The sequence below is a fragment of the Enhydra lutris genome, unplaced genomic scaffold (genome assembly GCF_002288905.1).
Source record: "Enhydra lutris kenyoni isolate GAN:26980312 unplaced genomic scaffold, ASM228890v2 scaffoldscaffold48, whole genome shotgun sequence".
NCBI classification, from domain to species: Eukaryota; Metazoa; Chordata; class Mammalia; order Carnivora; family Mustelidae; genus Enhydra; species Enhydra lutris.
In genome coordinates this window covers 1,908,160-1,936,079 of record NW_019154132.1, presented here as the reverse complement: position 1 = coordinate 1,936,079, position 27,920 = coordinate 1,908,160, and the positions used below count along the sequence as shown (strand labels likewise).

The following is a 27,920-nucleotide window of genomic DNA, read 5'->3' as shown; positions in this document are numbered from 1 at the left end:
GCAAGACTACTTGAAGTCCTGACCTAAACTGTGCATACCAGGCTGCTATCATGAAAACAGCTACTGAACGAAGTTTAAAGACAAAATGTATGTGATTGGAACCCCAAGTTGGCACTTTTTAATCAGGAATTTTAATATCCATTTTTTCAATTTCTTTTGATTTTTATTAGAATTATTTCATAGACTTTCTCCCCTAATATATAGATTAACTATATGTTAATTAATTATTATATGTTAATTAATCTATATATAGAATCATTAGATAATAAATTAATAAAAACAATGAAAAATCTGTTTTAAGATTTTTATGACAGTAGCACATAAAGCACAAAGCACAGGGCTGAAAAAGCAGCAGTCAAATAAACATAGTTAAACATAACCTTGATTAACAAATCTTGTTATTCATGGATGACAGCTCAGTTAATAAGTGTTTGTGGCTTGGATACTGAACTGGAGGTTAATGGCGAGGTAGAAGCAATTGTAGAATCCAGATTTTTAAGACAAACACACATCACACCCCAAAAGGCATGCATGGAATCAGGTGTAGTTAGTCGGCTGTGGTGATGTACTTTGGGTGTTCTCCTTCACTGGTCCAGCTGTGAACAGCCTCCAGAGCTACCAAATCAAGGAGAGAGGAATGATCCTTCACTGCCTACTTCCGCATTCATGACTTGAATGGCCAAAGAGTAGATTGTGGGGGGCAGTGTTTTCACTCGAATTTTCTACAGTTTTATTTTGACTTCTCTTAACTAGATTTAGAAAACAGATAGCTTCTATCTATAATTATACAGTTAGAAAAGAATACATGTCCGAATTTAACTAATACACAACCATCTACACTCGGCCTTCAGAGGTCAATGACATGGCCTCAGATTTCTTCTCTACTTCATGTACCTTAAAAGCAAAATGAATGTGAGACATGATTTGAAAACTGCACTTTTCATTTGCCATTAAGGGACATTTTTATGTTGAAGAATCTGAAGCCTTGGTACATTCCTTAACTGATTGTCTTTCCTCCCTGTGGGATGGATTAAAAAGCAGGAGATTTTTTTGTTTGCACTGGTGATCAGGTCATGGCAGAAAGTAAATAAGTATCAGAGGAAGTGGATAAGTCAGTCATATCCTTAAAGGGCACTGAAAGAATGTGGGAAGACTCTCTTTTTTCTCCTTCATTCCTTGAGAAACAAAGAGAGAGGACTGACATCTAAAACATGTAACCTCAAAATTGTTTCTATAGTCAGAAGCCAAAGCCGAGTGGCGATTTGATCACAGATTGTGGCCTGGCTGTGTCATGGGTCATATGTTCAGCATGTGAACAGGAAGGTGAGAAGTGGTGAGCTTTTGCCTCAGTTGTGCCATCCATCAGAGAATAAATGGACCAAATCAACGTGTGCAGCTGTATAAGGAGGTGAATGGCTGAGTACTTCTCACACAGGGGCCTTTGTGTCCTGGACATGATCTAGCATTATGATGGGATGCACTGGGCCTCGGCTTTGTGGCAAATTACTAACCCATTATCACACCAGAACACAAGATCATTTATCTTCTAATCCAGAATGTCACCTGTTCTTCATTTACCAGTCAATAACCATTAATTATGCTCGGTGGAAATTTAAACAAAGCCCTTTCCCTCTGTTAAAACCAGTAAACTATTCAGTAATAACAAATAAATCTGGAGCTGTATATCCTTTCCCTTCCCATTCCCAGACTGGAGTCTGGTACAATATGAACTCTAGAGGAAATGCCTAGAAATTGATAGGTCAAAGGCCACAGATAGTCTGATGGAAAAGAAAAGAGCAGATTCTTGGCACTCACTTTAGTGAAAGTGAGAGGCTCCTACGGATCCCCAAATTCCTGTTGGGGAACAAAACAAGTACCAGGGAACTTGTGTCTAGTGTTTAAAGTAATCCACCATTAACCAGTAATCATATTTTCTCCTTTTATTTTTAGCAAGCCCTTGCTTTCTTTCACATGACTAAAAATATAATTTTTTCAAAACCATTCTAGCACAACATAGTGTTTCAAAAGAAATAAAGTAAGCTGAGCAGTCCTGAAAGACCTATTTTAAATGTTATTTTTAGAATGGAAATTTGAGTAAAACACATGTAAGTGTGTACACTAATCCCTCAGAAAAATGTTCAAATAGAAATTCTAGCCAGAAGCATAATTTAGTTTTTCCTAAAAACTTTGAAAGTATTTTTGAAGAAAGCCAAAACAAGTGTGTGTGTGTGTGTGTGTGTGTGTGTGTGTTCGTGCATGTGTGTGGGTGGGTGGGTGTGGGTGTGTGAGCGTGTGCGTACACTCAAGGGAGGTGGGAGGGTCAGCTTAGCTGGGGAAGGGTGGCCAAAGGGCAGGCTCAGTCCCAGTGAAGCCAACAATACTGTGTGCCATTGGTCACACGGAAACTCAGTGAGATAATATGAATTCATTCCAAGGACTAGACCTGGGGCTCTTGTGTGGGATCTGGAAGGAGTGGTCAGAGTTTCCAGACAGAGGAGAGAAGAGGGCATTCTAGGCCACAGGAACTGCACATGCAAGACATGGAGACACAAGGAGCTAGCCCCCCACCAGGTCTCTACTAATGCACATGTGCCTCGGGGCCTGCAACAAAAGACACCTCTGTGAGGACCTTAACAACAGAGGGTGCTGTCACAGGGCTTGGCCAGCAGACCTGGGCTGCATTTCAGAGCCCACTCCTCTCAGCCCAGAGCATTTTTAATAGTGGGCAAAAGCCCTGAGTTCAGGGAGCTACAAATATCTTGGAGACTCTGTGCTGCATGGACTATCCCAGTAAAGAGAACCTCGCGTTTCCTGCCTTTTAAAAATGGAACAAGTATTATTATTAATACTAACCTTACTAGTGTGAATTTTTAAAGTGTTGTGACTCAGTTCATCAGCTGTGATCTCTTAATGCAAAATGACACCGGTAGATATTTTCATGAATGCCAGCAAAACTCCCTCCTAGCCAAGACACTTTCATTAATTACTTCTCAGTGTGTCACTGACCCCAATCTACTGCCATTGTCCCACCCAGTGTGCGCACCTCGAAGCCACATAAAACTGCCAAAAGTCTCATCCTCCATAAAACAAAGATAATATTGAAAAGTCTTATAATAGACCAAGAATACAAAATTTTCACAAGAAATAACTTCAAGTAAAAGATAAATATCTGGGTTTTTTAAAAATTTTTTAGAAGGGTGCCACCAATTCAAGTGAATAAAGAGGAATTAAGCCTTTTTGGGTTACATCCTCTGAGAAAGAATGTGCTCCACTGGCTTTAGCAGCTTGTTTTTCAGCTGATTCAATACCAACGAGGGAGACGCCAATCCGAACAGTTTTCTTTAGATGTTAGAACCAGAGTGTAATACACATAATGTTGGGGACTGTGTTCTAGTGAGGTGCCTGTTATTTTCACCTATTTTATTTTGAAAAGTGGATGAAAATGATGGAAAAAAACAGTTGTCGTTGTTGGTGGAGGCTTGGGTTTTTCGTAAAGAGGCATGCCGCAATCACATACAAGCTATACTTTTGTGGTTTTTAATCTACATCTTCAATCTGTATAACAAAATCATTAAAATTAATGCACAGTTCCATACTATAGAAATGATAGGCCTGTGTGCTGCTGATAAAAGTTGTTATAAGCGAGTGGAGCAGGGCTGTGACCATTGCCACCAGTTTGTGTCTGAGACACGCAATCGCACTATTGCCCAGCTAGACTTCTTGTTCCTGTTGAAAAAGTGCACCACTGTGAAGCACACACTGAGCACTTGACCTTGAAATGCTGCCTGATGAATCCTGAACTCTGGTACATTCTTATTACTACTCAAATAACTTTTTTAAAAGTGGCAGTACTGTTCATTACATAATTGTTTTCCCTTTAATGATTCTTGATTTACTTTGCTTTTTGATGTCAACACCCTGGAAAATTTCTAACTTTATTGTTAGGAAATTTGGTTCTACTTTTGATCTGTCTTCAAATGACTTTTCCTTACCTTCTGTCCATGATGGAAAGGAAAATTGGGCAATTCTTTGTAAGCTCTTCTTTTCTTAAATATACTATAGAAAGTTTATTTGCCAGAGATGCTCTTGAACGTCTTGTTCCTCTAAATTATAGCCCAAAGACCTGCTGTGTGAGAATCAAGGTGCCTAAAACATGTCTTCCAGCCTATTGGTGGGAACTTCTGTGTCCCAGGCATGTATGCTCAGATGTTCCCCTGATACTTCTGATGCACATTAAAGTTGGAGAACCACTACTGTGATGTTGAGAATATTGTTTTAAATTCTTGGTTATTTTCTAGCTGTGCATGTCAACGTATTCAAACAAGGAGGCCATTAGACTGAGGTGACTTTTAATTCCTTAACAGCCTATGTAAGTGAACCAAAACCTAAGCCAGAGTGAGTGCACTCAAATCCAACAAAAGGAATCTTAGGAACAACCAAACACAAACAGTTGCCTCTGCTTTTTCAAATAAGGCAACGTGTAAACTATAGTCAATCACGGAATTCCTTTATTTTGCTTCAGTGTCTACTTTATGAAAACCCTACTCCTAGTTCCTGTTGGTATAGCACTCTTAACCACCTTTGATTTAGTGCTGCCTTATTCAAATTGATGTATGTTCCCATAAACTCTTGGGGGAAAAAAAATTAATGTGCCTCAGTTTACCTTTTAGCAATGTCCATATATAATTTTATTTGTTTTACAGATTTTTTTATTCATTTGAGGGAGAGAGTGAGAGTGCATGTGTGGTGGGGGGGCAGAGGGAGAGGTAGAGAGAATTCTAAGCTGACTGCATGCTGAGAGCATAGCCCGATGTGGGGCTTTATCTCAAGACCCCAAGATCATGACCTGAGCTGAAACCAAGAGTTGGTGGCTTAACCCACCATGCTACAACCCTCCAGTTACATGTTTTTGATACCATTATGTTTCTCAAGTGACAGCTGGATGCAACTTTAACTTGGACGTGCCTCTCTCTCTTTCTAGGCTATGTGGCTGATGTTGCAGAATGATGAGCCAGAGGATTTTGTCATAGCGACTGGGGAAGTCCATAGTGTTCGGGAATTTGTAGAGAAATCGTTTTTGCACATTGGAAAAACGATTGTGTAAGTATGAATTGATTTCCGGCCACATATCAGACACTTGCTGGCAGGTTTGCATGTGTGCTTGCTCTTCCACCTTGGTTTTGCCTTTTTCCCCTTTTAGTCTCTTGTAGAGCAGTACATGGAGTTTCAGTATGAAACAGGGACTTTGTTCTACACTGCATCCAATCCCAGTTATAGTTTACCTTTTTTTTTTTTTTTGAAAGTTTTTTATTTTTTTTTAATTTTAAACTTTTTACTATGGCTGACACGGTTTACTGTGATTTTACTGTAGGTAATTCTACTCTTATCAGATCAATGTGATAATATTATACAATTGTTTTTAACATTTTCATCTATATTTTAAAATTTTGAAACCACAAAAAAACTGAGAGAAATTTCAAGTCCATTACAAACAGTCTTCTTTTCTTTGAACCATTGAGAGTAGGTTGCCAACCTGATGCCCCATCACCCTGGACTTTTGTGTGTATTTCCTGTAACCAATGGTATTCTCCTACATAAACACAGTACAATCATCAAAATCAGGAAATTCACAATGATAAGTTACTACTCTCTAATCCTTAGATCTCATTTGAGTTTTGCCAGCTGGGCCAATGATATGCTTTATACCAAAATGATCTAGTTTATAATCATGTGTTGCATTTATGTGTTGTGTTACATAGATTTTGGAGTCAAATTTTTATTGGAATGTTTGCAAGATTTTTCTAAAGTCCTTTATTATAGATGGAAATTTTTTTTCTGGTAATTTTTTATTGTGTTAAAACATACATACATATACACGAAATTTGCTATTTTAACCATTTTTAAATATACATTTCAGTGACAATAAATATATCCACAATGTTATGCAACCATCACCACCATCCATCTCCAAAACTTTTTAATCTTCCCCAACTAAAACTCAGAACCCATTAAACAGTAACTTGCCATCCATCCCTCCCACCAGCCCCTGGCAACCACCATTCTACTTTATATCTCAAGGAATTTGCCTACTCTTGGTACCTCATATAAATCAAGTTATATAGTATTGGTCCTTAGTGTTTGGCTTATTTCATAAAACTCAATATATTCAAGATTGATTCATGTTTAGCCTATATCATCATTTCATTTCTTTTTAAGGTTGAATAATATTCCATTATATGTATATGTTACATTTTGTTCATCCATTCATCATTTGTTGAACACTAGGTCCCTTCCAGATTTTGGCTATTGCAAATCATGCTGCTGTGAACATGGATATACAAATATTCATTTGAGTTCCTTCTTTCAGTTCTTTTGAATATAGTTAGGAGTAGAATTTCTGGGTTATATGATTATGTTTAACTTTTTGAGAAGCTGCCAAACTGTTTTCCAAAATCCATTTTTGAAATATAAGAAAGGACTTCTACTTTGAGCTATGATAGAATGACAGAAATCAGATAAACTCTCCTATCTTAAAAAAAAAAAAAAAAGGAAACTACATAAAATATATGAAATAGTTGTTTTAGACATTGGACAATAGGTAGTGCAGGTCTGTGATCTTTGAGAGAAAAGAAACAAATGAGGTGACCCCTGCAATCACTCTGGGCCTCTTCCTGGAGGCACAGTCTTAACCATGGAACAGAAGGAGGCACTCCAACAGAGAATACTGTTTTGCTGAGTTGAGGAGGTAGAGGTCAGAATTTAGAGTCTGAGTCACCTAACATTAGGGGGCAGAGTTCTAGAAAAGTGGGCTCTACAAAGAAAAACAACCTCCAGAAATCTGTATAAGGACCGCATTCAGTTTGTATTGAATAATAAGATATAGATGTCCTAAAAAAAAAATGTCCTAGAAGAAATTCCATAAACTTAGATGAAGAACTACCTGGGAGCTGGGAACTGAGCATTCTTCAGAGCTTACTCAAGTCTAGGAAGCATTTGCATTTCAGCCAGTCTCAGTGGAGAGAACTTTTTCATCACTCAGAGAAGTGATACCAATTCTAAAGGGCTATGTCTCAGTAATGTGGCTAATCCTGAGAGTAAAGGCTACTCCAGACTTAGACTAACAAACTTTAAGTACAAACTTCAAAAGGACACAAGGAACAAACCTCCACCATAACAAAGCCCAGCATTCTTTAAAAGAAGAGAGTAAAATCTAGACTCATAACATAAATTTCTTAACATTCAGCATTCAATAAAAAAAATTAGTAGGACTGTCAAGAAGCAGGAAAATATGACCTATAACCAAGAGAAAAATCAATCAGTAAAAACAGTCTGGGGAATAATAGAGATGATGTTATAAGCACTCAGAGATGTTAAAAAGCTATTATAACTACACTCAAATATTTTAAGGAAAACATGGGTTTAGTGAGAAAAGCGAGAAAATATATGTTTAAACATAGCTAGATGGAGCTTCTAGAGATGGAAAATTAGATATCTGAAATGAAAAATTCACTGTTGGCATCAAGAACAGATTAAATACTACAGAAGAAAGGATTATTGAACTATAAGTATATAGAAGTATAATATTAGAAATTATCCAAGATGAAACATGGAAGAAAAAAAAAAAAGCTGGAGAAGGAAAAAAAGTAAATTAATTAATTAAACAAAACAAACAAACAAACAAAAAAAACAGAGTCTCAGTGACCTGTGGAACAATATCGAGCTACCTAACATGTGTAACTGGAGTCCCAGGGGGAAAAGTGGGTAGAGCACAGAGGAAGAATTAAATATTGGCCAAAATCTCCCCAAATTTAATGAAAACAATAAAATCACAGATCCTTAAGAGACACTATATCCCAAACAGGATTAACACAAAGAAAATTTCACCAGGGCCCATCATAGTCAAATTACTGAAAATAAATGCTGAAGAGAAACTCTTAAAGGCAGCCAGAGAAAAAAGAGAACTGTTTACAGAGGAACAGATAAAAGAAAGTTTTGTTATCAGAAACTATGTAAGACGAAAGACAATGGAGTAACAGTTTTAAACTGCTGAAAGAACCCTACAACCTAGAATTCTATACCCAGAGAAACTTTCAAAAATGGAGGTGAATTAAAGACTATTTTCAGACAAACAAAGGCTGAAATAGAACATTGATAGCAGACATTTAGAGAAAAGGAAAATGATACTAGTTCTAGGTGTGGATTTCTAGGGGGGAATGAAGATCAAAAGAAACAATAAATATGTTGGAAAACATAAAAGGTTTTTTTCCCTCATTTTAAAATTTCTTTAAAAAGAAATTGGTTAGAAGTAAAAATCATAATAATATATTATGAAGTTTCTAATATGCATAAATAAATTATATGACAACAGTAGCATAAAGTATGGGGCAGGATAGAAGCATTTCATTATTTTATTGTTTGTAAGATTCTTAAACTAGATACAAATTGATATAAAATTATTCAGAGATAATCTGAAGTAAGTTAAAGTGCATACTACAAACTCCAGACAAACTACTAAAAACAAAATAAAAAGTAGCAATAAGGCAATAGTAGAGTTAAAATGGAATCCTAAAAAGTGTTTCATCTAAAAGAAAGAAGAAGAGACAATGGGAACAAATAACAGATGGGACAAATATAAAACAAATAACTACATTGATGATTAGGTCCATTAAATTCTCTAAAAACAAAGAAATAATTTGTTGCGCTTGATAAAAAAAGCTATATGCCATCTACAAGAGTCACACATTAAATATAAACATATAGGTGAAAAGTAAAAAGATGAAAAGAGAAAAAATGCAAACACTAATCATAAGGGACCTGGAGTGGCTATATTTATATGTGACAAACTAGACTTCATTTAATTAGAAGGAATGAGTCATTTCATAATTTAAAGGGGATCAATTCATCATGAAGACATAACAATTTTAAATGTATATATACCCCATTACCGTTAGTTCAAAATACTAACAGAACTGAGGAAAAATAGACAAACCTTATATTTGAGTACTTCAACACTCTTCTGTCCATAACTGACAGAACAAGTAAACAGAAAATCTTTGAGGATAGAAAAAACTAGAACAACATAATAAGTCTACTTGACCAAATTGACATTCGTAGAACATACCACCCCCCTAGCCCAGAGCAGCAGAATACATATATATGCAAATGTACCTGTAACATTCACCAATATAGACCAAATTCAGTGCCATTAGAGAAGTTTATAAATTTTAAAGTATTAAAATTACAAGAAGATGTTTTCTGACCCAAATGAAATTCAATTAGAAATTAACAACCAAAAGAAATGTTTAAGATCCCCAAACATTTAGAAACTAAACAACACACTTCTAAGTAATTCACAGGCTAACAAAGAAACCACAAAGGAAATTAGAATATATTTTAAACTAAATGAAATGGGAACAGCATGCCAAAATTTGTGGGATCTAGCTAAAGCAAGGCTTCAAGAGAAGTTTGTGGCTTTGAGCACCAATATTGAAAAAAAAAAAGATCCTGAACCAGTTATCCATTGTAAGAAGTAACTTCCCTTGTAAGAAGCCAGAAGAAGAGCAAACTAAACCCAAAGCAAACAGAAAGAAGAATTGATAAATGTAAGAACAGAGATTGATGAAATAGAAAGCAGAAAAACAGTGGAGAAAAATCAGTGCAACCCCGACCTGGATAAACTTTCATCCAGACTGGTTGGGGGAAAAAGAGAAGACATATTATATGTATTAGAAATAAAAGAAGGAACATCACTACAGATCCTGCAGATATTAACAGAATAATAAGGATATATTATGAAAAACTTCTGCCAGTGACTTTTTCAAACTAGAGGAAATGGACAAATTCTGTAAAAGATCCAACATTGCCAAAACTGACTGAAGAGAAAAATAGAAGTCTTGGTTCTATCTCTGTTAGAAAACTCAATTTTGAGTATTTAAGAAAGAAAATAATACCCTTCCTATAAACACTTAGAAAAGAGAATACTTCCTAACTCATTTTATTTGGCCAACATTATCCTGATACTAAACACAAAAACTGTTTAAGTGTGCAGACTTGTATTCCACATAAACATAGAAACAAAAAATCATTACAAAAATATTAGCAAATTGAATCTATCAGTATATAAAAAGTTGATATATCATGACCAAGTGGGATTTGTCCTAGGAATCCAAAATAAGTCTACAATTTAAGTATCAACATAATTCACTGTATTTTAAAAAACAGAAGAGAGAAACCATGTGATTTTTTTTCAATAGTTATAAAAAAAAGCATTTGAAAAAAATTCAATGACTATTTATTATTAAAGAAAAAAAACTTTCAACACACTAGGTAGGAACTGAAGGAAATTTCCTCAAGTTGATAAATAGCCTCTGAGAAAACCCCACAAATAACATCATACTCAATGTTGACAGGCTGAAGGCTTTTCTCCTAAAAATCAGGATCAAGGCAAGGATGTCTCCTTTTATTATTCCTTTTCAAAACTGTCTTGAAGATCCAAGCCAAAAATAAAACAAGAAAAAGAAATGAAAGGGAGAACTATATCTGTCTTTATTCACTGATAGCATGATGGAGTACTTATGAAACTTTAAGTATTCTACCACTGAAGTAACTACTAAAACTAACTGGTATATTTAGCAATGTCACAAGATACAAAATCTGTACATAAAAATCAATTTTACTTGTATGTGTATAAAAACACTGATCAGAGAAACCAAAATAGCCCTAAATAAATAGAGGAATATACTGTGTTCTTGGATTAGAGGACTGAATGTTGATAAGATATAGATTCTCTTAGAATCTTAAAATCAATCTGTAGATTGAGTGCAGTCCCAATCAAAATCACAGACTTTTTTGGTAAAAACTGACCCGCTGATTCTAAAATTTATATGGAACTGCAAAGGATCTAGAATTATTTTGAAAAAAGAAGATCAAACTTCCTTTAACACTTAATCTACATGATATTGACATAAGGATAGATTTATAGGTCAAAGGAACGGAAAATAAAGTCCAGAAATAGACTCTTACTTGCACCAATTAAATTTTTACAAAGATGTCAGGGTAATTATTGCGGAAGGATAGTCTTTTTAATAAATGGTGCTGGAATCATGAATAGCCATACCATATGGGGGTAGGGAGTGAAACTCAACCCATAAATCATACCATACAGAAGTTAATTGAAAAAGGATTATAAATAGAAATGTAAGAGTTAAAACTAAAAAACCATTAGATGAAAACATAGAGGAAAGGTTTTGCAACTTCAAGGTAGGCAAAGATACCTTGTTTCTCTACTAGGTTGAATTATAAGAGTTTTTTATGTTTTATGTTCTCTCAGTCCATGACTGCCTTTTCAGTTTCTCAACAGTGCCTTTCAAGTAACAAAAATTTTACATATTCATGTAATGCAATTTATTATTCTTTATGGCTTTTTGGTTTCTGTATGTGTTTGCAGTGAATGTTTATATCAATTTGGGGTGAAGCCAAGGATTTCTTAGGACACCAAAATCAAGAGCCATGAAAGGAAAAAAAAATGACAAACTGAATATCACAATTAAAAACCTCTGCTTTTTGAAAGTGACCATTAAGAAAATGAAAAGGCAATCATGATCTGGGAGAAAATAAGTGTAATACTTAAGTCAGACAAAAAAACTTCTATCTGGACATGCAAAGATCACCTATAACTCAAAAATAAAAAGACAAATGACTCAATTTAAAAATGGGTCCAACATCTGAACAGATAACCTCACACAAGAAAATATACAAACAGCTATTTAGCACATGAAAAGATGCTCAACAAGACTAGTCAACTGGGAAATGTTCACGAAAAGCACAATGTAATCCCCCATTAGAATGACCACCATGCCCAAGTATTGTTGAGGATGCTGAAACAGCTAGAGCTCTCATACATTAGTGATGAAATATAAATGGTACAACACTTTGAAAAATAGTTTGGCTTTCTTAAAAAATCAAATCTATATTTATCACATGACCAGCAATTTTCCCAGACATTTACCAAAGAAAAATGAAAATGTATATCCACATAGAGACTTATACATGAATATGTTTAATGGCTTTATTCCTAATAAAGCATTGCCTTCCCTAACATTCACTCAACAAGTAAATGAATAAACAAATGTTATGTATCTGTACAGTGGAATACTATTTAGTTACAGAAAGGAGTGGACTAGGATGAATCTTAAAATCTAATGATTTTGAAATCAAGCATAATTACTTAGTGAAAGAAGGTCAGCCACAAAACAGTACATACTGTATAAGTCTATATGATATTCTAGGAAAGAATAATTCGGACTGATCGAAAGCCAATCAGTGATTTGTTGAGTGAGATGGGCTGAGTTTGGGGTGGTAACTGGGAAAAAGAACAGGGAAATCTTTTGAGGTGGTAGAAATGTCTCATATCTTGACTACAGTGGTGATTACATGAATGCAGGCATTTTTCAAAACTCATCAAACTATACCCTTGTTAGATATTTTATTATTTGTAAAATATACCTCAATATAGTTGATTTTTTAATAAAAGGAATAGAAAACAGGGAACTTTAAGAGCCTATCATCAAGGAATATTTAAGTGAATTTAATAAAGTGTTATCACACTATTAAAAATAATGCTTAAGAGGACTTTGAATAACATAAATTATGATTACGACAATCTTAAACTAAAAAAAAAAAAAAGGATACAAGTTTAGGTCTGTTGTATGATCTAAACTCTCTAAGACTATGCCTATAAAAGATTAGAGGAAAACATGCCAAAAATTTAACAATGGCACTTTCTACATTGTGGAATGTAGAAAGTATGTGTTTGTGTGTGTTTGTAGTGAATGTTCATATCTACTGTATATATTGCTCTGTATCCAAACTGTCTGTAAGGAACTTATATCCTTTTTTAGTGAGAACTCATGTTATACACATGAGTGTGTTATACTCATTTTTTTTAAAATATCAGGTAGTATTATAAATGAATCCCCAAAGAAGACTCTCTTTTTTTTTTTTTTAATTTTTAAAAAGATTTTATTTATTTATTTGACAGACAGGCAGAAAGGCAGGCAGAGAGAGTGAGGGGGAAGCAGGCTCCCCACCGAGCAGAGAACCCGAAGCGGGGCTCTATTCCAGGAGCCTGAGATCATGACCTGAGCCAAAGGCTGAGGCCTTAACCCACTGAGCCACCCAGGTGCCCCAAAAAGACTCTCTTTTGGAAAAGTGGATGAGACTTGGTCTTTCTCCCATCTTGGAGATTATGTTTGCAGTCACCAGGCCATTCTCTGACCTGTACTCCCATGAGCCAAATGCCTATTTTCTGACCTTGAGCACAGTCCCTCACAAAGTAGGATGCTATTCCAGGAGATGTCGATGAAAGCATTCCATGTCTAGTTCATTTAGAAAATACTGAATATTATAACCCCCCTTGGAGAATTGCCAGTAAAGAAACTGTTTAACTTTGTTTAATCCAGCATTTTCCAAACTTAATTTTTAAGTTTATATTAAAAGCTTACACAAACAAGAGTTCTGTGGATCACCCGCTGGGAAATGTTCTTCTGTCATTCAAACCTGAATACCAGATACCTATTAAGTCTGACTCCTTCCGGTCTTCAGAAGTAGTGCTTGCCATTGGCAGTTTCTCCGAGAAGGTCCGGTAAAGCAGTTGAGTCGGTTTTACTAAAATCTATTTCAAATTTCAGGCAGTGGACTTCATTTTGTTTCAAAAGGCACACTAACCACAAATCAAGCTTTTAGTGGTATATTAAAAATGGTCTCTGAGTGGTATATAACATTTTGGTAAAATACAAAGTTTTTTCCAAATTCTTCCAGAAAAGAGAGATTGATATGAGGTGCTAATCACTTTATCACTTTCCTAAGAGTCTTCTGGGTGGCCGAGCATCACCCTGGCAGCACTCACCTGCCTAGTGCCCAGGACCTGCTCCAGGTCTTTCTGTGTCATACCATTGGAGTTGTGGGAACAGAATGCTTACAGTGCATATTCTTCATAGTTTGTCTGAAAATATCAAATTCCTTCTCAGGGCTAGATAATAAAATCATGATGGTTTTGTGAATGCTGTCTGCAAGTTCTGTTCTATTGTTTGTTTTTTTTCAATTTCCTTCCTCTGGATCTTCTTTGGGCCCCATGCATCAGCATACCGATCTCAGCTGGAGGAAGAGCAGGGAAGCCACAGGCAATTTCATGTGCTAAGGCCAAGCCTGCTCCTTGGGCTTCAGAGTCCCTGCTGCAGCTGTGAGCTCTGACAGGCCCGCGAGTCCTTCTTGGGAACAGTGTCCACACAGTCAGAAAGCAGGCAGAAAGGAGCAAAGAAAACACACTGAGATCTAAACAAAGCTGGGAAGGCCAGGGATAGTATTGTACCTCAGTAACTCACAGATTATAATTTGTGGAAATATGCTTTTCTAAACTCTTCAGGAGGGCAGACCTCTTTCTCCCAAGGATGCTGTTTTCGTTTCTTTATTTCAGACTTGCTAGCTTTCATTCCGAAGACATTCGTCCTTCTATCTACACAGCCTGGCATGCTATTGTGTTGTAAAAGCACCATCCTCGTGCCACATCCCCTGAGCTTGAATCCCGGCCCCATAGCTACCAAAGAGAGTCATTTACAATCACTGTGTCTCCATTTTCCCAGCTGCAAAATGGGGATAATAGAATACTGACTTCACAGGGATGAGGTAAAGAGTAAATGGGCTAAAAATATGTGAAGCCCCTAAAACAGTGCCTGATGCTTCAAAGCTCTGTATAAGTGTTTGCGATTAATAAATGGGTAATTGATTGAAAACAAGGGATAAATAAAATGTGGGAACAGTAACATTAGACAACTGGTTTTATGTGTGGAGACGAGAAATGTTTTACGTTGGTGTGACCAGGCGGAACTGAGTGCAGACACTCATCGGAGAAAGGCCACTGCAGGGGAAAGAACACACTTGTCTACCTGTAGGTGGATAGAGGTTGTGGACATAATGAGACATCTCTTCGTCTCTAACTCCTGACCCCTCCTGAGAAGTAATGGGCTATTTATCAGAATTAGGACACCTTTTTACTGAAACTCTTTCCTTTGAAATTCTGTGAATGGCTTGGAGTTCTCTCAAAATGAAGATTTTTTTATTATATCATGTTTGTCACCATACAGTACATAATTAGTTTTTGATGTTGTGTTCCATGATCCATTGTTTGCATATAACACCCAGTGCTCCATGCAATCCATGCCTTCCTTAATACCCACCATCAGGCTCACCCATCCCCCACCCCTCTAAACGCTCAGTTTGTTTCCTGAAGTCCATAATCTCTCATGGTTCGCCTCCCCCTCTAATTTTACCCCCTTCACATTTCCCTTCCTTCTCCTAATGTCCTCCATGCTATCCTTATGTTCTGCAAATAAGTGAAACTATATGATGATTGACTTTCTCTGCTTGACTTATTTCACTCAGCATAATCTCCTCCAGTTCCAACCATGTTGATGAAAAAGTTGGGTATTCATCCTTTCTGGTGGCTGAGTAATGTTCCATTTTCTTCTTTATGCATTCATCTATTGAAGAGCATCTTGGCTCTTTCCACAGTTTGGCTATTGTGGACATTGCTTCTATGAACATTGGGGTACATATGGCCCTTCTTTTCACTACATCTGTATCTTTGGGGTAAAAACCCAGTAGCGCAATTGCTGGGTCATAGGATAGTTCTATTTTTAATTTTTTGAGGAACCTCCACACTATTTTCCAAAGTGGCTACACCAACTTGCATTCCCACCAACAGTGTAAGAGGGTTCCTTTTCTCCACATCCTCTCCAGCATTTGTTGTTTCTTGTCTTGTTAATTTTGGCCATTCTAACTAGTGTAAGGTGGTATCTCAATGTGGTTTTGATTTGAATTTCCCTGACAACTAATGATGATGAACAGTTTTTCATGTGTCTGTTAGCCATTTGTGTATGTCTTCTTCGGAGAAGTGTCTGTTCATGTCTTTTACAATAGCACCAAAAACCATAAGATACCTTGGAATAAACCTAACCAAAGAGGTGAAGGATGTATACTCTAGGAACTACAGAACACTCAGGAAAGGGATTGAAGAAGGCACAAAAAGATGGAAAAACATTCCATGCTCATGGATTGGAAGAAAAAACATTGTTAAAATGTCTATGCTGCCCAGAGCAATCTATACTTTCAAGGCCATCCTGATCAAAATACCAATGGCATTTTTCAAAGTGCTGGAACAAACAATTCTAAAATTTGTATGGAACCAGAAAAGACCCTGAATTGCCAAGGAAATGTTGGAAAAGAAAAAGCTGGAGGCATCACATTGCCTGATTTCAAGCTAGATTACAAAACCATGATCGCCAAGACAGCATGGTACTGGCACAAAAACAGGCACATAGACCAATGGAACATAACAGAGAGCCCAGAAATGGACTCTCAACTCTATAGTCAACTAATTTTGACAAAGCAGGAAAAAATATCCAAGGAAAAAAACAGTGTTTTCAGTAAATGGTGCTGGGAAAACTGGACAGCTATATACAGAAGAATGAAACTCGACCATTCTCTTACACCATACACAAAGTTAAACTCAAAATGGATGAAAGGAATCCATCAAAATCCTAGAGGAGAACACAGGCAGTAACCTCTTCGACATCGGCCACAGCAACTTCTTTGAAGACACATCTCCAAAGGCAAGGGAAACAAAAGCGAAAATGAACTTTTGGAACTTCAACAAGATAAAAAGCTTCTTCACAGCAAAGGAAACAGTCAACAAAACAAAGAGGCAACTCATGGAAAGGTAGAAGATATTTGCAAATGACACTACAGACAAAGGGCTGATATCCAAGATCTATAAAGAACTTCTAAAATGCAGATTTGGAATCAGTAGGTCCGGGCAGGGCCTGAGATTCTCAATCTCTAACAAGATCCTAAGTGATGCCCGTGCTGCTAGTCCACAGAACACACTGAGTAGCAAAGCCTGAGAGAATTATAGAATCTCAGGTTTGACGTGAACCTTGACAATCATTGAGGCCAATCCCTTATCACTTTCTACCTTGTTGTTAGTCATCTCTGATTCTGCCTTCCCTGGTAGGCTAGACAGTGGGATCCTTCAGAGCATTATTTAATTCTAGTTCCCTTCCATTCCTTTCATTCTGCCCAATATAGTGTCAGACATTTAGTAAAATAAAACAAAAATCAACATTTTAATTTATGGAAAAATAATTTTTGGAAATTGGAAGATTTGATTTTAGGGTTGTCTTGAAAGGGCGAAGGAATACTTGCTTAAAAATGAAAAGACTTAAAAATTCCAGGGCTTTCCATGAGGACAGTTCAGTGAGCACCTGCAACTGGTTTGTTCCTTTTCTTCTTTTTCCATCCTATCCCTTCCATCTCCAGTACTCATAATATCGCCTAAGTGCCAGTTGAATTTAATTGCAATTGGATTGAATTTATCATCTGATAAATTGAGGTAAAAAGAGTGCTCTGAGGGCACCTGGGTGGCTCAGTGGGTTAAAGCCTCTGCCTTTGGCTCAGGCCCTGATCCCAGGGTCCTGGGATTGAGCCCTGCATCGGGCTCTATGCTCCGCAGGGAGCCTGCTTCCTCCTCTCTCTCTGCCTATCTGTGATCTCTGTCTGTCAAATAAATAAATAAAATATTTAAAAAAAAAAGAGTGCTCTGGACTTTCCATTTCTGCCATTAATAAATTCAGGAATGCACTAAGATGAGATGAAGAAATCTAAAACCCAAAAGTCATACACCCCTTTTTTCTTTCATGTGGCTTGGAAAAGGTAGACCAATAAATGACTGGAACCTCTAAAGAATAAAGCCAAAGTTTCTGGAAATTGCTTCTGGTCCTACTGACTAAAGCAATCCCTAATATGAGATAAGATGCTATGCTTTTGTAATACAAGTCATGTCAGAACCTAAGGAACTTTGGTTTATTTATTAATCATTAGGTACCCAATCCTACCAGTTCTTAATGAATCAAGTTCTTACAAATGAACTAATCATTTACTTTATAGTTTGCTTACCTCAAAAACATTATAATAGCAATCTGTCAAAAATAACCTGAAAATTGGAGAATGTCCAGGAGCTTATCTTTTTGGAAAATGTAACATGCTTTCCTATAACATTTTACATTTTAAAACATTTGACATTGCTTAATCCTAAGACTGTGAAAGTCCATAAATCCATGACCAATGTCCTTATTTGTAGTATTCTTAAGGTAGTTTTGCTTCTGAATTGTAATATGTAGAGCAAAAAATTTTAATTTGAATTACTTTGTATAAATCGTTTTTCATTCACTTATGTTTTCTTCTTTATTTAAGCTAGCTGACTTATAAATTTATTTTCCATAAAAAAAATTTTGCAGGAATCTAACATTAATTAAAGAAATCAAAGAAGGTATAGGCAAAGTATGGTCTTTTTTGTTTTAAATACAATGCTGCAGGTTGAAAATTTAAACAAAAATTAAAAGTCTACCTTTGAAATGTAATTTAGTCATCTAGATTATCTTTATGCCCTCAATCTCCTACTTTACAGAGGTTATGTCATGTTTCAAAAAGATTTTCCATATTCTTTTGTGGATTTAAAAATGTATTGTGGATTACTTATATTGGGATTGAGGGGTTTTTTATACCTTTAAATATAGAATTCATGTTGCTTTTTTTTTTAATATTTGTAAGATTTAATTTATTTAATTGTCAGAGAGAGGGCACAAGCAGAGGGAGTGGCAAGTAGAGAGAAAAGCAGGCTCCCTGCTGAGCAAGGACCCTGATGCAGAGCTTGATCCCAGGACCCTGAGATCATGACCTGAGCCAAAGGCAAACGGTTAACCAACTGAGCCACCCAGGCGTCCCTTCATATTGCTTTTAAAAGACCCTCTAAAGGCTTTATTAAAATGTATACATTAGAAGAAATCAATATCCTCCACTGTGCAGCAGAAGAAACTTAACCTCTTAGTCTGTAAAAATATGTGCACTTTGTGTTCGTGTTTTCTCAAGGAATCAAACATGACATTTTATTTTTAGGGGTGTTCTATAACTCCAAAAGTTATGAAGGATGATATAAAATAAATTCCTTTTTTTTTTTTTTAGTGTGTGAAATATCCATGCTAATGAAATCTTAAATATAATGAAAGTATTTATAGTAGGAAGGAGAGACAAGTGATTGAGCATTTTTAGGAGTCAGAATTTTTTTTTGTTTTTAAGGAAGTGAAACCAAACTCAAAATAGCCTTGAAGATAGTCAGATCCAGGACTTGGTAGTCTGTCAGGGCTCTCTTTGCTTCTTGGAAAGCTGCCTTCATTCCCTCAACATGTCCCTAGTACAGAGGACATCGCTGATAGCATTTCTGGAGACATAGACTAACATGGTGAATGAAGAAAAGAACCTTTTGATAGTTATCCATGTGGAAACCTCCTAAGGAAGGATTCTGACTGGGCCCATTGGGTCCATGGTTAACCCCTAGACCATTCACAAAATCCAGAGTTTGGGGCCAGTTCCTAGTTCACGTCCTATTGTTAGAGATAGAGAATTCTGTGCTTGGCAACCCCATCGAAGTCACTGATCTAACCCAGGAAAGGATCAAGGTCCTTCCCCCAACAGGGGGTGTTATTTCTAGAAGAAAGGCAGAAAGTGGTATTCAGCAAGCAAAAACAACATGTTCACATAGCATTTAATGATCATTTAGTATGAGCCCAAAAATGTGCTATGAGCTGACCACTGACTCAGTTTAGTTTCCAGGGCTGGGGGCACTGTTCTCACTGAGAAGGAAACTGAGGCACAATGAAGTTAAATATCCTCCGGAGGTTACTCAGCTATGTGAGGGGTAGAGCCAATGTGTAAACTGAGCATTTTCTGACTCAAGAGTCCCTTTCTTTATATTGTACTTTTCCTCCTACTTGTTTCCATCCTTTAAAAAAAATACTCTAAATGTGATGGTTGCATGCTAACAGTGGAGTCACATCATAGGCAAACAACTTGAAAAACCAGATCCAGGCCCACATGCCTCTATGAAAGAGAAGCCCCAACCAGAATGCCAAGAGAGCAAAAGAAGTTAAATCTTGCTTGTGAGCCCTCACAAGCCCAAGTTCTGATGGAAAAAGCAAGATTTGAAGGCTCTTCCAAGGATAATCTTCACTCTCTGCAGTTTTGTTTCTAAGCTCTTCCACTAGAAGCAAATCCCGCCTAACCTGTAGCATCACTCTGGTTCCTTGAGCACCTCCTGTCCTTTGAAATCTGCAGTTGTAAGTGAATGAGACAGGCCGGGTGTCTGTCTCAGTCACCATTGTCCTCAGTGCTTACAACAGCTGGCCTATGATACCTTCTTACTTGAGTCCAAATGGATATCCAAAAGCCACTGTCCAGAAAAGCCTTCCAAGAATGCTCCTTATCACCCTAACTTGCCCAAGTTAGGTTCATCATGGGTCAGTCTTTCCTGGTGGTGACAGCTACAGAGAAGCCACTCTGCTTCTTATCCCTGGGAGCTACTAAGGAGGGATGATAAGGACCTTACTACACACAAGGGTGTGGCGATGGAGCATATGGGCTCACCTGAGAAAGACTTAGAATCAGTAGGATTTGGTGAACAATTGGCTCTAGAAGGTTAGGGAGAGCTTGATTAGTGGTGCCGTCATTAAGACAGAAAACTTTCTGCCCTCCCACAGTTTGCCTGCCAGGCTTTATGTGCTTAAAGGAGAGTTACAGATATTTTCTCTAAAACGAACTTTTCCTTCAACCTCATTATTACATGAGTGTCATATCAGACACACAATCAGCATCTGGTGCGTTCTCACTTTAGCTCTTTTAAGATCTGTTAATCACTTTTCAATTCTGTTACTGTTTTTGAAATTATCTTGTAATTTTCACTGGAAAAGCTTGGAAAATGTGTTGCCATCTGTATGTTTAGACTTGGTACCAGTATTTACTCTTGTGTCTTTGATATCATTTGAGTGAGTTTTGCTTTGAATTTATTAGAAAATAGTACATCCATTTCAGTGTAGGTGAGTAGAAGACACTTGGGAGCAGATCAGTACCAAGTACGATACTGATACCATGTAAGGTGATATGCTGGACAATTAAGTTCCCATTTGGTCACTTGTATTGACAAGGCATCCTTATGACAACAAATGTGTTCTTCCAAGGGTGTTTGTTTATTTGGAGGAGGGTGCATTGTTGGGTTTGTTTTTAGTGTGATGTTTTGCCTTACACTTTCCCATCAACTTATTACTAAATAATGTGAAAAGGAAGCACTTTTCTCCTACAATTAAAGTGACAGGAGCATAAGCTAAACTGGCAAATCTTTCTCTTGACTAATTTTCTGTCATTAATCTTATTAAATTTTAAGAAGAGGGTCGTAAGAATAGCCTGCATACTGGTGAGCCACCACTGTCTGTGCTGGGGGAAAAAAAAGATGTTTTGGCCAATGGAAATATTTATCACACTTCGTGGCACTCTGTCTACATTTTAAGTAAGAACGGCAAGGGGCAAAAATTACTATACATTTAAAAAGAAACCCATTTCCAAAATCATTCTGGTTGAGATAACAAATCATTTTGTGCTCATGCATATACTTCCCTTAACAGGGAATTGCTCCCTGGTGGTTGTGATTTCTGGCCCTTGCACCTTGGGGATGAGGGTGAGGAGGCCTGTAAAAAGTGGAAGGCCAGTGGACAGAGATTAGGATGTGAATCTTGTACCCCTGTGACTGGTGTATCTGCCCTAAGGCACTCCTCAAAATCACTGCTTCCTCAGTAAGTTACCTAGTTAAGTGGCCAGCATAGTTCCTAAGACATAGTAGATACTCAATAAACGTGCTCTTTTCTTCTACTTTCTTTTTCTCTCAAAGTGAAACGCATCTCAGAGAATCAGAAGACATTTCCTTTCCTTTCCTTTGAGTAGTTCAGGCTCTAATTACCTGACAATAAGAACATGTTATTTACAAATATACACAAATGGATGTAAATATTGTGCAAATTTAGAGTATCCGTACTGAACTAGTATCACCATGATCACAATTGGAGCAATGTCTGCAGAAAGATGGATTTAAGCGGGCTCTTGGCCAAAGTGGGAGATATGGACGGTAGTTAAGAAGAGGGAAAGCATTCCAAGTGGGTGGAAAGGCATGAGAAAGGCATGAAGGCAGGAGTTAGTAAATTGTATGTGGGCGAAAGGCAAGCTGATAAACTGGGTTGGACCAGCCTGACCACATTGGGCATATTGAGAGATACACACATCTACTATTCCCTCTGCTTCACTGTACTTCCCACTCACTCTCTAGGTCTTAGCTTAGACAGCCTTCCTAGCCCAGCATCCTACACTCAACCAAGTCTTGCTAGGTGCTCTCCCGGTCCTCTAATAGCACTCTCCACCTTCTCTCATCATTCATACACTATATTGTAATGGCCATGAGACTTTAAGCTGCTTCATGACAAAGACCATCTAGCTTATTCATACCTGTGTCTTGCACCAGGCTTAGCTTACTAGGTGCTCCTAGTAGACACTTAATAGGTGCTCAGTGAAGATTGATAGGAGGTAGGAGGAGAGGAGATGGATAGATAAGGTTGGGCGAATAGAAAAGGTACAGATGACGGAAGCCCTAAGCTATGACTGGGATTCATACAGATGTCAAGCCACTGTCCTTAAATTGCACTTTTCCACCACAGCCCCTTGGTAAGACCTCCGTTCATTTTTCTTACTCCTATAAAACAGAAGAAACTCTACCTGCATTCTTTGGGTATAGACAGGATGCCCCAGCTGAATTAAAAGAAATAAAAATAAAGCAGGTAGTTTAGAGCCTGGTTAGCAATCCAAGCAAGGATAGCATAGAAACACCAAGGCTCACTTAAAAACTAGCGACACATTTGAACTTCCCTTCACTGCCACTTTTACATCTGAGAAGAACCATCTCTGGACTTTTTCCTTTTTGATTTTTTGAGCTACCCTCACTAGACATGATGACCACACAAAACTTTTTTTTCATTGAGTTAATCATACCAACGTGATTTCTCAAAGATAAAGCATAAGGAAAGACACTTTGAAAGTACAATTTAAGTTTCACAGTAATACTGATAAAAAGAAGAAAGCAAGGAAAACATTGACCAATCAAGAACTCTTACTGGTAATAATGTCTGGGAGGGGCACCGCAGGAAAATGACAGTGACCTTTTAAGAGGACACCACACCCGTTCTGCTTATTCCAACTGTGTGAGATAGAGGTGTCGTCTCATGGCCTTCCTGAAATTGTTCAGCCCCCTAAACTCCTTTCTCTCCACATATAAGCTGCAGATTATACTGCCTGCCTGACTCCTGGTGTGGAGATTCATCCGTTGGCATTAACAAGAGGCCCATGATATGGAAAGCGCAAAATAAATGTAGTCGTTACTCTAACAAGTAACAGGAACAGCTGTGTAATGGATTGAAATTTTACACTTTTTGGTGTAGTTGATTATTCATTAATGGCATGTAATAGCTGAAACCTCCTTACTTAGTAACAATTATCATTATTAATGTAAATTAAATGGATTAAGACTGAGCATGAATGGAGTCTTCATTTCAATAGCAATGTTGTCTTTCTGTGCACAACTTAAGTTCTCATACACACATTCTACAACCTTTACACTAGTGTTGTCTCTTAGAAATTAGAGTAGATTTTGTGATTAAAACAATGGTCCCCTGAACATAAAAATTATACTCCATCTTCCTCTCCTGTTCCACTAACCAGTCACCCCTTACTCCTTTCTGGGAACAGTCCCTCCCCCTGGTCTTAGGCTTCAGCCCTCTTGCCTCCTCAAAAAACTATCAGTCATCTCTCCCTTCAGCTGTCTTTCATGGCTCCTTCCCATCAACATCTTGACATTGCCGATGCCTTATATTGTTAAAAAAAAAAAAATGCATCCCTGAAAATATGCATTCCCTTCAGACACTGCTCTTCCTTTGTTCTATCAAAAGGTACCAAAGAGTTGCCTCTTCTTGCCACCTCTTTCTTGCCCTCCATTCCCTTCTACACCTACACCTCAGTCTACCTTTTGCCCCATCACACCGTCAAAGCAGCTCTTTCTACCATCCCCAAGGACCTGCACTGCACTAAATCCAACGGACCTGTTTCAGTTCTCCAATTCTTGACATCTCCCCGTTGTCTGGCATTGTTGATGTGCTCTCCTTTCCTTGGCAAGTGCCCCTCTTTCCTCTGTTCTACAGTTTGCCTACAGTTAGCTCTACAGTTTGCCGGCTTGTTCCCTGATGGCTCCTCCTCAGTTTTTGCAGACTTGATCTACCTGCCGCATGAGTGTTTCCTCTGTGGATGTGTTGGGAGCTGGGGAGTCGATGGCATCACAACATCAGCTCCTCCAGTTGTTGAGAAGGCAGAAGGGAGGAGATGTGGAGGAAGCACTGGGTCTTCAGCGGGTGGAGGTGGGGCTGAGCTCAGCAGACCACTGAGAGGGAGCAGGTGGGAATGGCCTTGGTCAGTCAGAGTCCGCTGTTTGTAAACCTAAACTTTGTTTAGAATGATTTTTTTTCCTTCCTTGTTGGGGTTTCTTTTTTCCAGTTACACTGGCACATAATTTAAATTTTAGTCATTGCATGGGAATTGTCACAAACCTGAGTAGTCTCCCACCCTCTACTCCCTCTTCCCCATTTTCACAGCTATTGCTGTGAAATAGCCTACTGTTTGGGCCATTCTTTGGGTGCTTTCTGTCTGGAAATGTATGCTCTTCTGCTCTGGTAAATTGTCTTGATTTACCCCAAGAAAATATTTGCCCTGCTCTATGTTTTTCTGTTCTCTTTCTGGAAATCCTAGTGCACTCTATTATACTCTTTTAGCTGATTACTTTGGCATTTACCTTCATGTTTCAAAGTAAAATGTTTTTATTTCTGGTTCTTGATTTTTATCCTCTTCTAGGTGTTGCTATTGGCCTCCTTATCTTCAAAATGAGTGTTTAGTTTTCTTCTTGCTTTCTTTTCCTCCCCTTGCCCTATCCCTCCATTCTCTGAATATTCTATTATTATATTTTAATTGGAGGCTAGCTTAATATTCAGTGTTACATTTTCATGACTGATCCATGATATGCTTTCCAGTAAACCACAATTACTTTTTATTTTCCATACAATTGTCATTTACCATAAAGCTAATAATTCTCATTTATCTTCATTTGCATTATTTCCTATGTATTTACAACTAAATTTACCCCAGACCTTGCCCCAGCTGTCTAAATCACCTTTGAAGGCGTTCAGGCCTGTGGGTTATTCCCCTCAGTTATGTCTTCCTGTAGCAGGTCTTCTGGAACCTTCTCATCTAATCCCGTCTAGACTGGTGGAAAGTTGTCATTCTGTGATCTGTCTTCATTCTCATCTGGGAGGGTTCTCTCAGCCACTCTCCTGGGTTCTCTATTTCCTGGCATCTTTTTAGAAACTCTTTGGTATGATGGAGCAAAACCTTAATTAGTTTCCTAAGAAGAATGCATGGAAAGCAAATATTTTTGACCAAGTATATCTGAAAATACCTTTATTCTGTCCTCAGAATTTAAAAGGTAGCTGATCTATGTTTGTTGGTTGGAAATACATTCCCCTCAGAATTGTGAAGGCCTTGCTCCATTGCCTTTTAATTTACAGTGTTACTATAAATCCACAGTGTTACTGTGGGAGGCTGAGAGCCATTCTGACTCCCTGTCCCTGTGTGTTCTCTCTCTGTCAGTCTTTCTCTTTCTCTTTCTCTTTCTCTTTCTCTTTCTCCTGCTCTTCTGAAATTTCATGTGACATGAGTACCCATCATTTAGGGCATTCCATTGGGCCCTTTCAGTCTGGAAATGCATGTTCTTCTGCTCTGATCAATTTTCTTGATTTTACTTGATTATCTGCTCTGCTCTGCTTCATTTTTTTCTGTACTTTTTCTGGAAATCCTATTATACTGACCTCTTGAGGCCATCTTCTGATTTTCTTATCTTCCTTCTAGCTTTTCATATCCCCATCTTTTTGCTCTCCTTTCTGGGAGATTTCCTCAATTTATCGCTAAAATCTTCTCTTGAATTTTAACTTTTCAATTTCTCAAATCTTTTTTTTTCTTTTTTTTTTTCCAGATTGTCCTTTGTTATATAGTATCATATTTTTGTTTCTTTGGTACATGTTCTTATCTCTGAAGATATTAAGATGGAATAGGAGAGTTTTTCTCTGTTTTGTTTTATTTTTTAATTACCTTTCCTCTTTGTTCTATTTCCCCCAAGTTTCAGTTTTTCAATTCATTTGTTATTTCTCTTTCAAAAATGTTTTCCTTATACATCTGTCTGGTAGTACTTGGTTTCCTGTTCATGTTTAAAAGTGGGGACCTGAGGCACCTGGGTGGCTCAGTTAAGCAACTGTCTTTGGCTCAGGTCATGATCCCAAGGTCCTGGAATTGAGCCCTGCATTGGGCTTCCTACTCAGAGAGAGCCTGCTTCTCCCTCTCCCTCCGCCTGTCATTCTGCCTACTTGGACTCTCTCTCTCTGTGTGTCTGTCAAATAAATAAGCAAAAATCTTAAAAAAAAAAAAAAAAGTGGGGGCCTACCAAAATTAACAAGACAGTAAACAATAAGTGTTGGAGAGGATGTGGAGAAAGGGGAACCCTCTTCCACTGTTGGTGAGAATGCAAAGTGGTGCAGCCATTTTGGAAAACAGTGTGGAGATTCCTTAAGAAATTAAAAATAGAGCTACCCTATGACCCTGCAATTGCACTACTGGGTATTTACCCCAAAGATACAGATGTAGTGAAAGGAAGGGCCATCTGTACCCCAATGTTCATAGCAGCAATGGCCCAGTAGCCAAACTTTGGAAAGAGCCAAGATGCCCTTCAACAGACGAATATATAAAGAAGATATGGTCCATATATACAATGGAGTATTATGCCTCCATCAGAAAGGATGAATACCCAACTATTGTATCAACATGGACGAGACTGGAAGAGATTATGCTGAGTGAAATAAGTAAAGCAGAGAGAGTCAATTAACATATGGTTTCATGTACTTGTGGAGCATAAGGAATAACACGGAGGATATTGGGAGAAAGGAGAAGGGAGTTGGGGGAAATCGGAGGGGGAAACAAACCATGAGAGACTGTGGACTCTGAGAAACAAACTGAGGGTTTTGGAGAGGAGAGGGTTGGGGATTTGGGTGAGCCTGGTGGTGGGTATTAAGAGGAGGGCATGTATTGCATGGGGCACTGGGTGTGATGCATAAATAATGAATCTTGGAACACTGAAAAAATAAAATAAAGTTTAAAAATAAATAAATGAATAAAATAAAAGTGGGGGCCTACGCTCTCACCACTGTTGTTCAACATAGTACTGGAAGTCCCAGCCTCAGCAATCAGACAATATAAAGAAATAGAAGGCACCCAAATCAGCAAAGAAGAAGTCATACTTTCCACTCTGCAGATGACATGATACTCTCTGGAGAAAACCCAAAAGACCTCACTGAAAAATTGCTAGAACTGATACAGAAATTCAGCAAAGTTGCAGAATATAAAATCAATGCATAGAAGTCAGTTGCATTTCTGTATATTAACAATGAAGCAGAAGAAAAAGAAATCAAGGAATCAATCCAGCCATAAGATACCTAGGAATAAACCTAACCAAAGAGGTGTAAGATCTGTACTCTGAAAACTATAGAGCATTAATGAAAGAAATTCAGGATGACACAAAGAAATGGAAAAATGTTCCATGCTCACGGATTGGAAGAACAAATACTGTAAAAATGTCTATGCTACCCAAAACAATCTACACAGTCAGTGCAATCCCTACCAAAATACCATCAGCATTTTTCACAGAGCTAGAGCAAACAATTCTAAAATTTGTATGGAACCAAAAAAGACACCAAATAGCCAAAATAATGTTGAAAAAGAAAACTAAAGCCAGAGACATCACAATTCTGGACTTCAAGCTCTATTACAAAGCTGTAATCATCGAGACAGTA

At 37.6% G+C, this 27,920-nt stretch overlaps 1 protein-coding gene across 1 annotated transcript in view; it reads left to right on the top strand.

Moving 5' to 3' along the window:
• Positions 1-27,920, top strand: part of LOC111156715 (GDP-mannose 4,6-dehydratase) — a 628,939-nt gene that overhangs the window by 500,314 nt on the left and 100,705 nt on the right. The window contains exon 8 of the mRNA XM_022517761.1: positions 4,982-5,100. Coding sequence (XP_022373469.1) covers positions 4,982-5,100 — 119 coding nt within the window. The remainder of the gene's footprint in view (positions 1-4,981; positions 5,101-27,920) is intronic.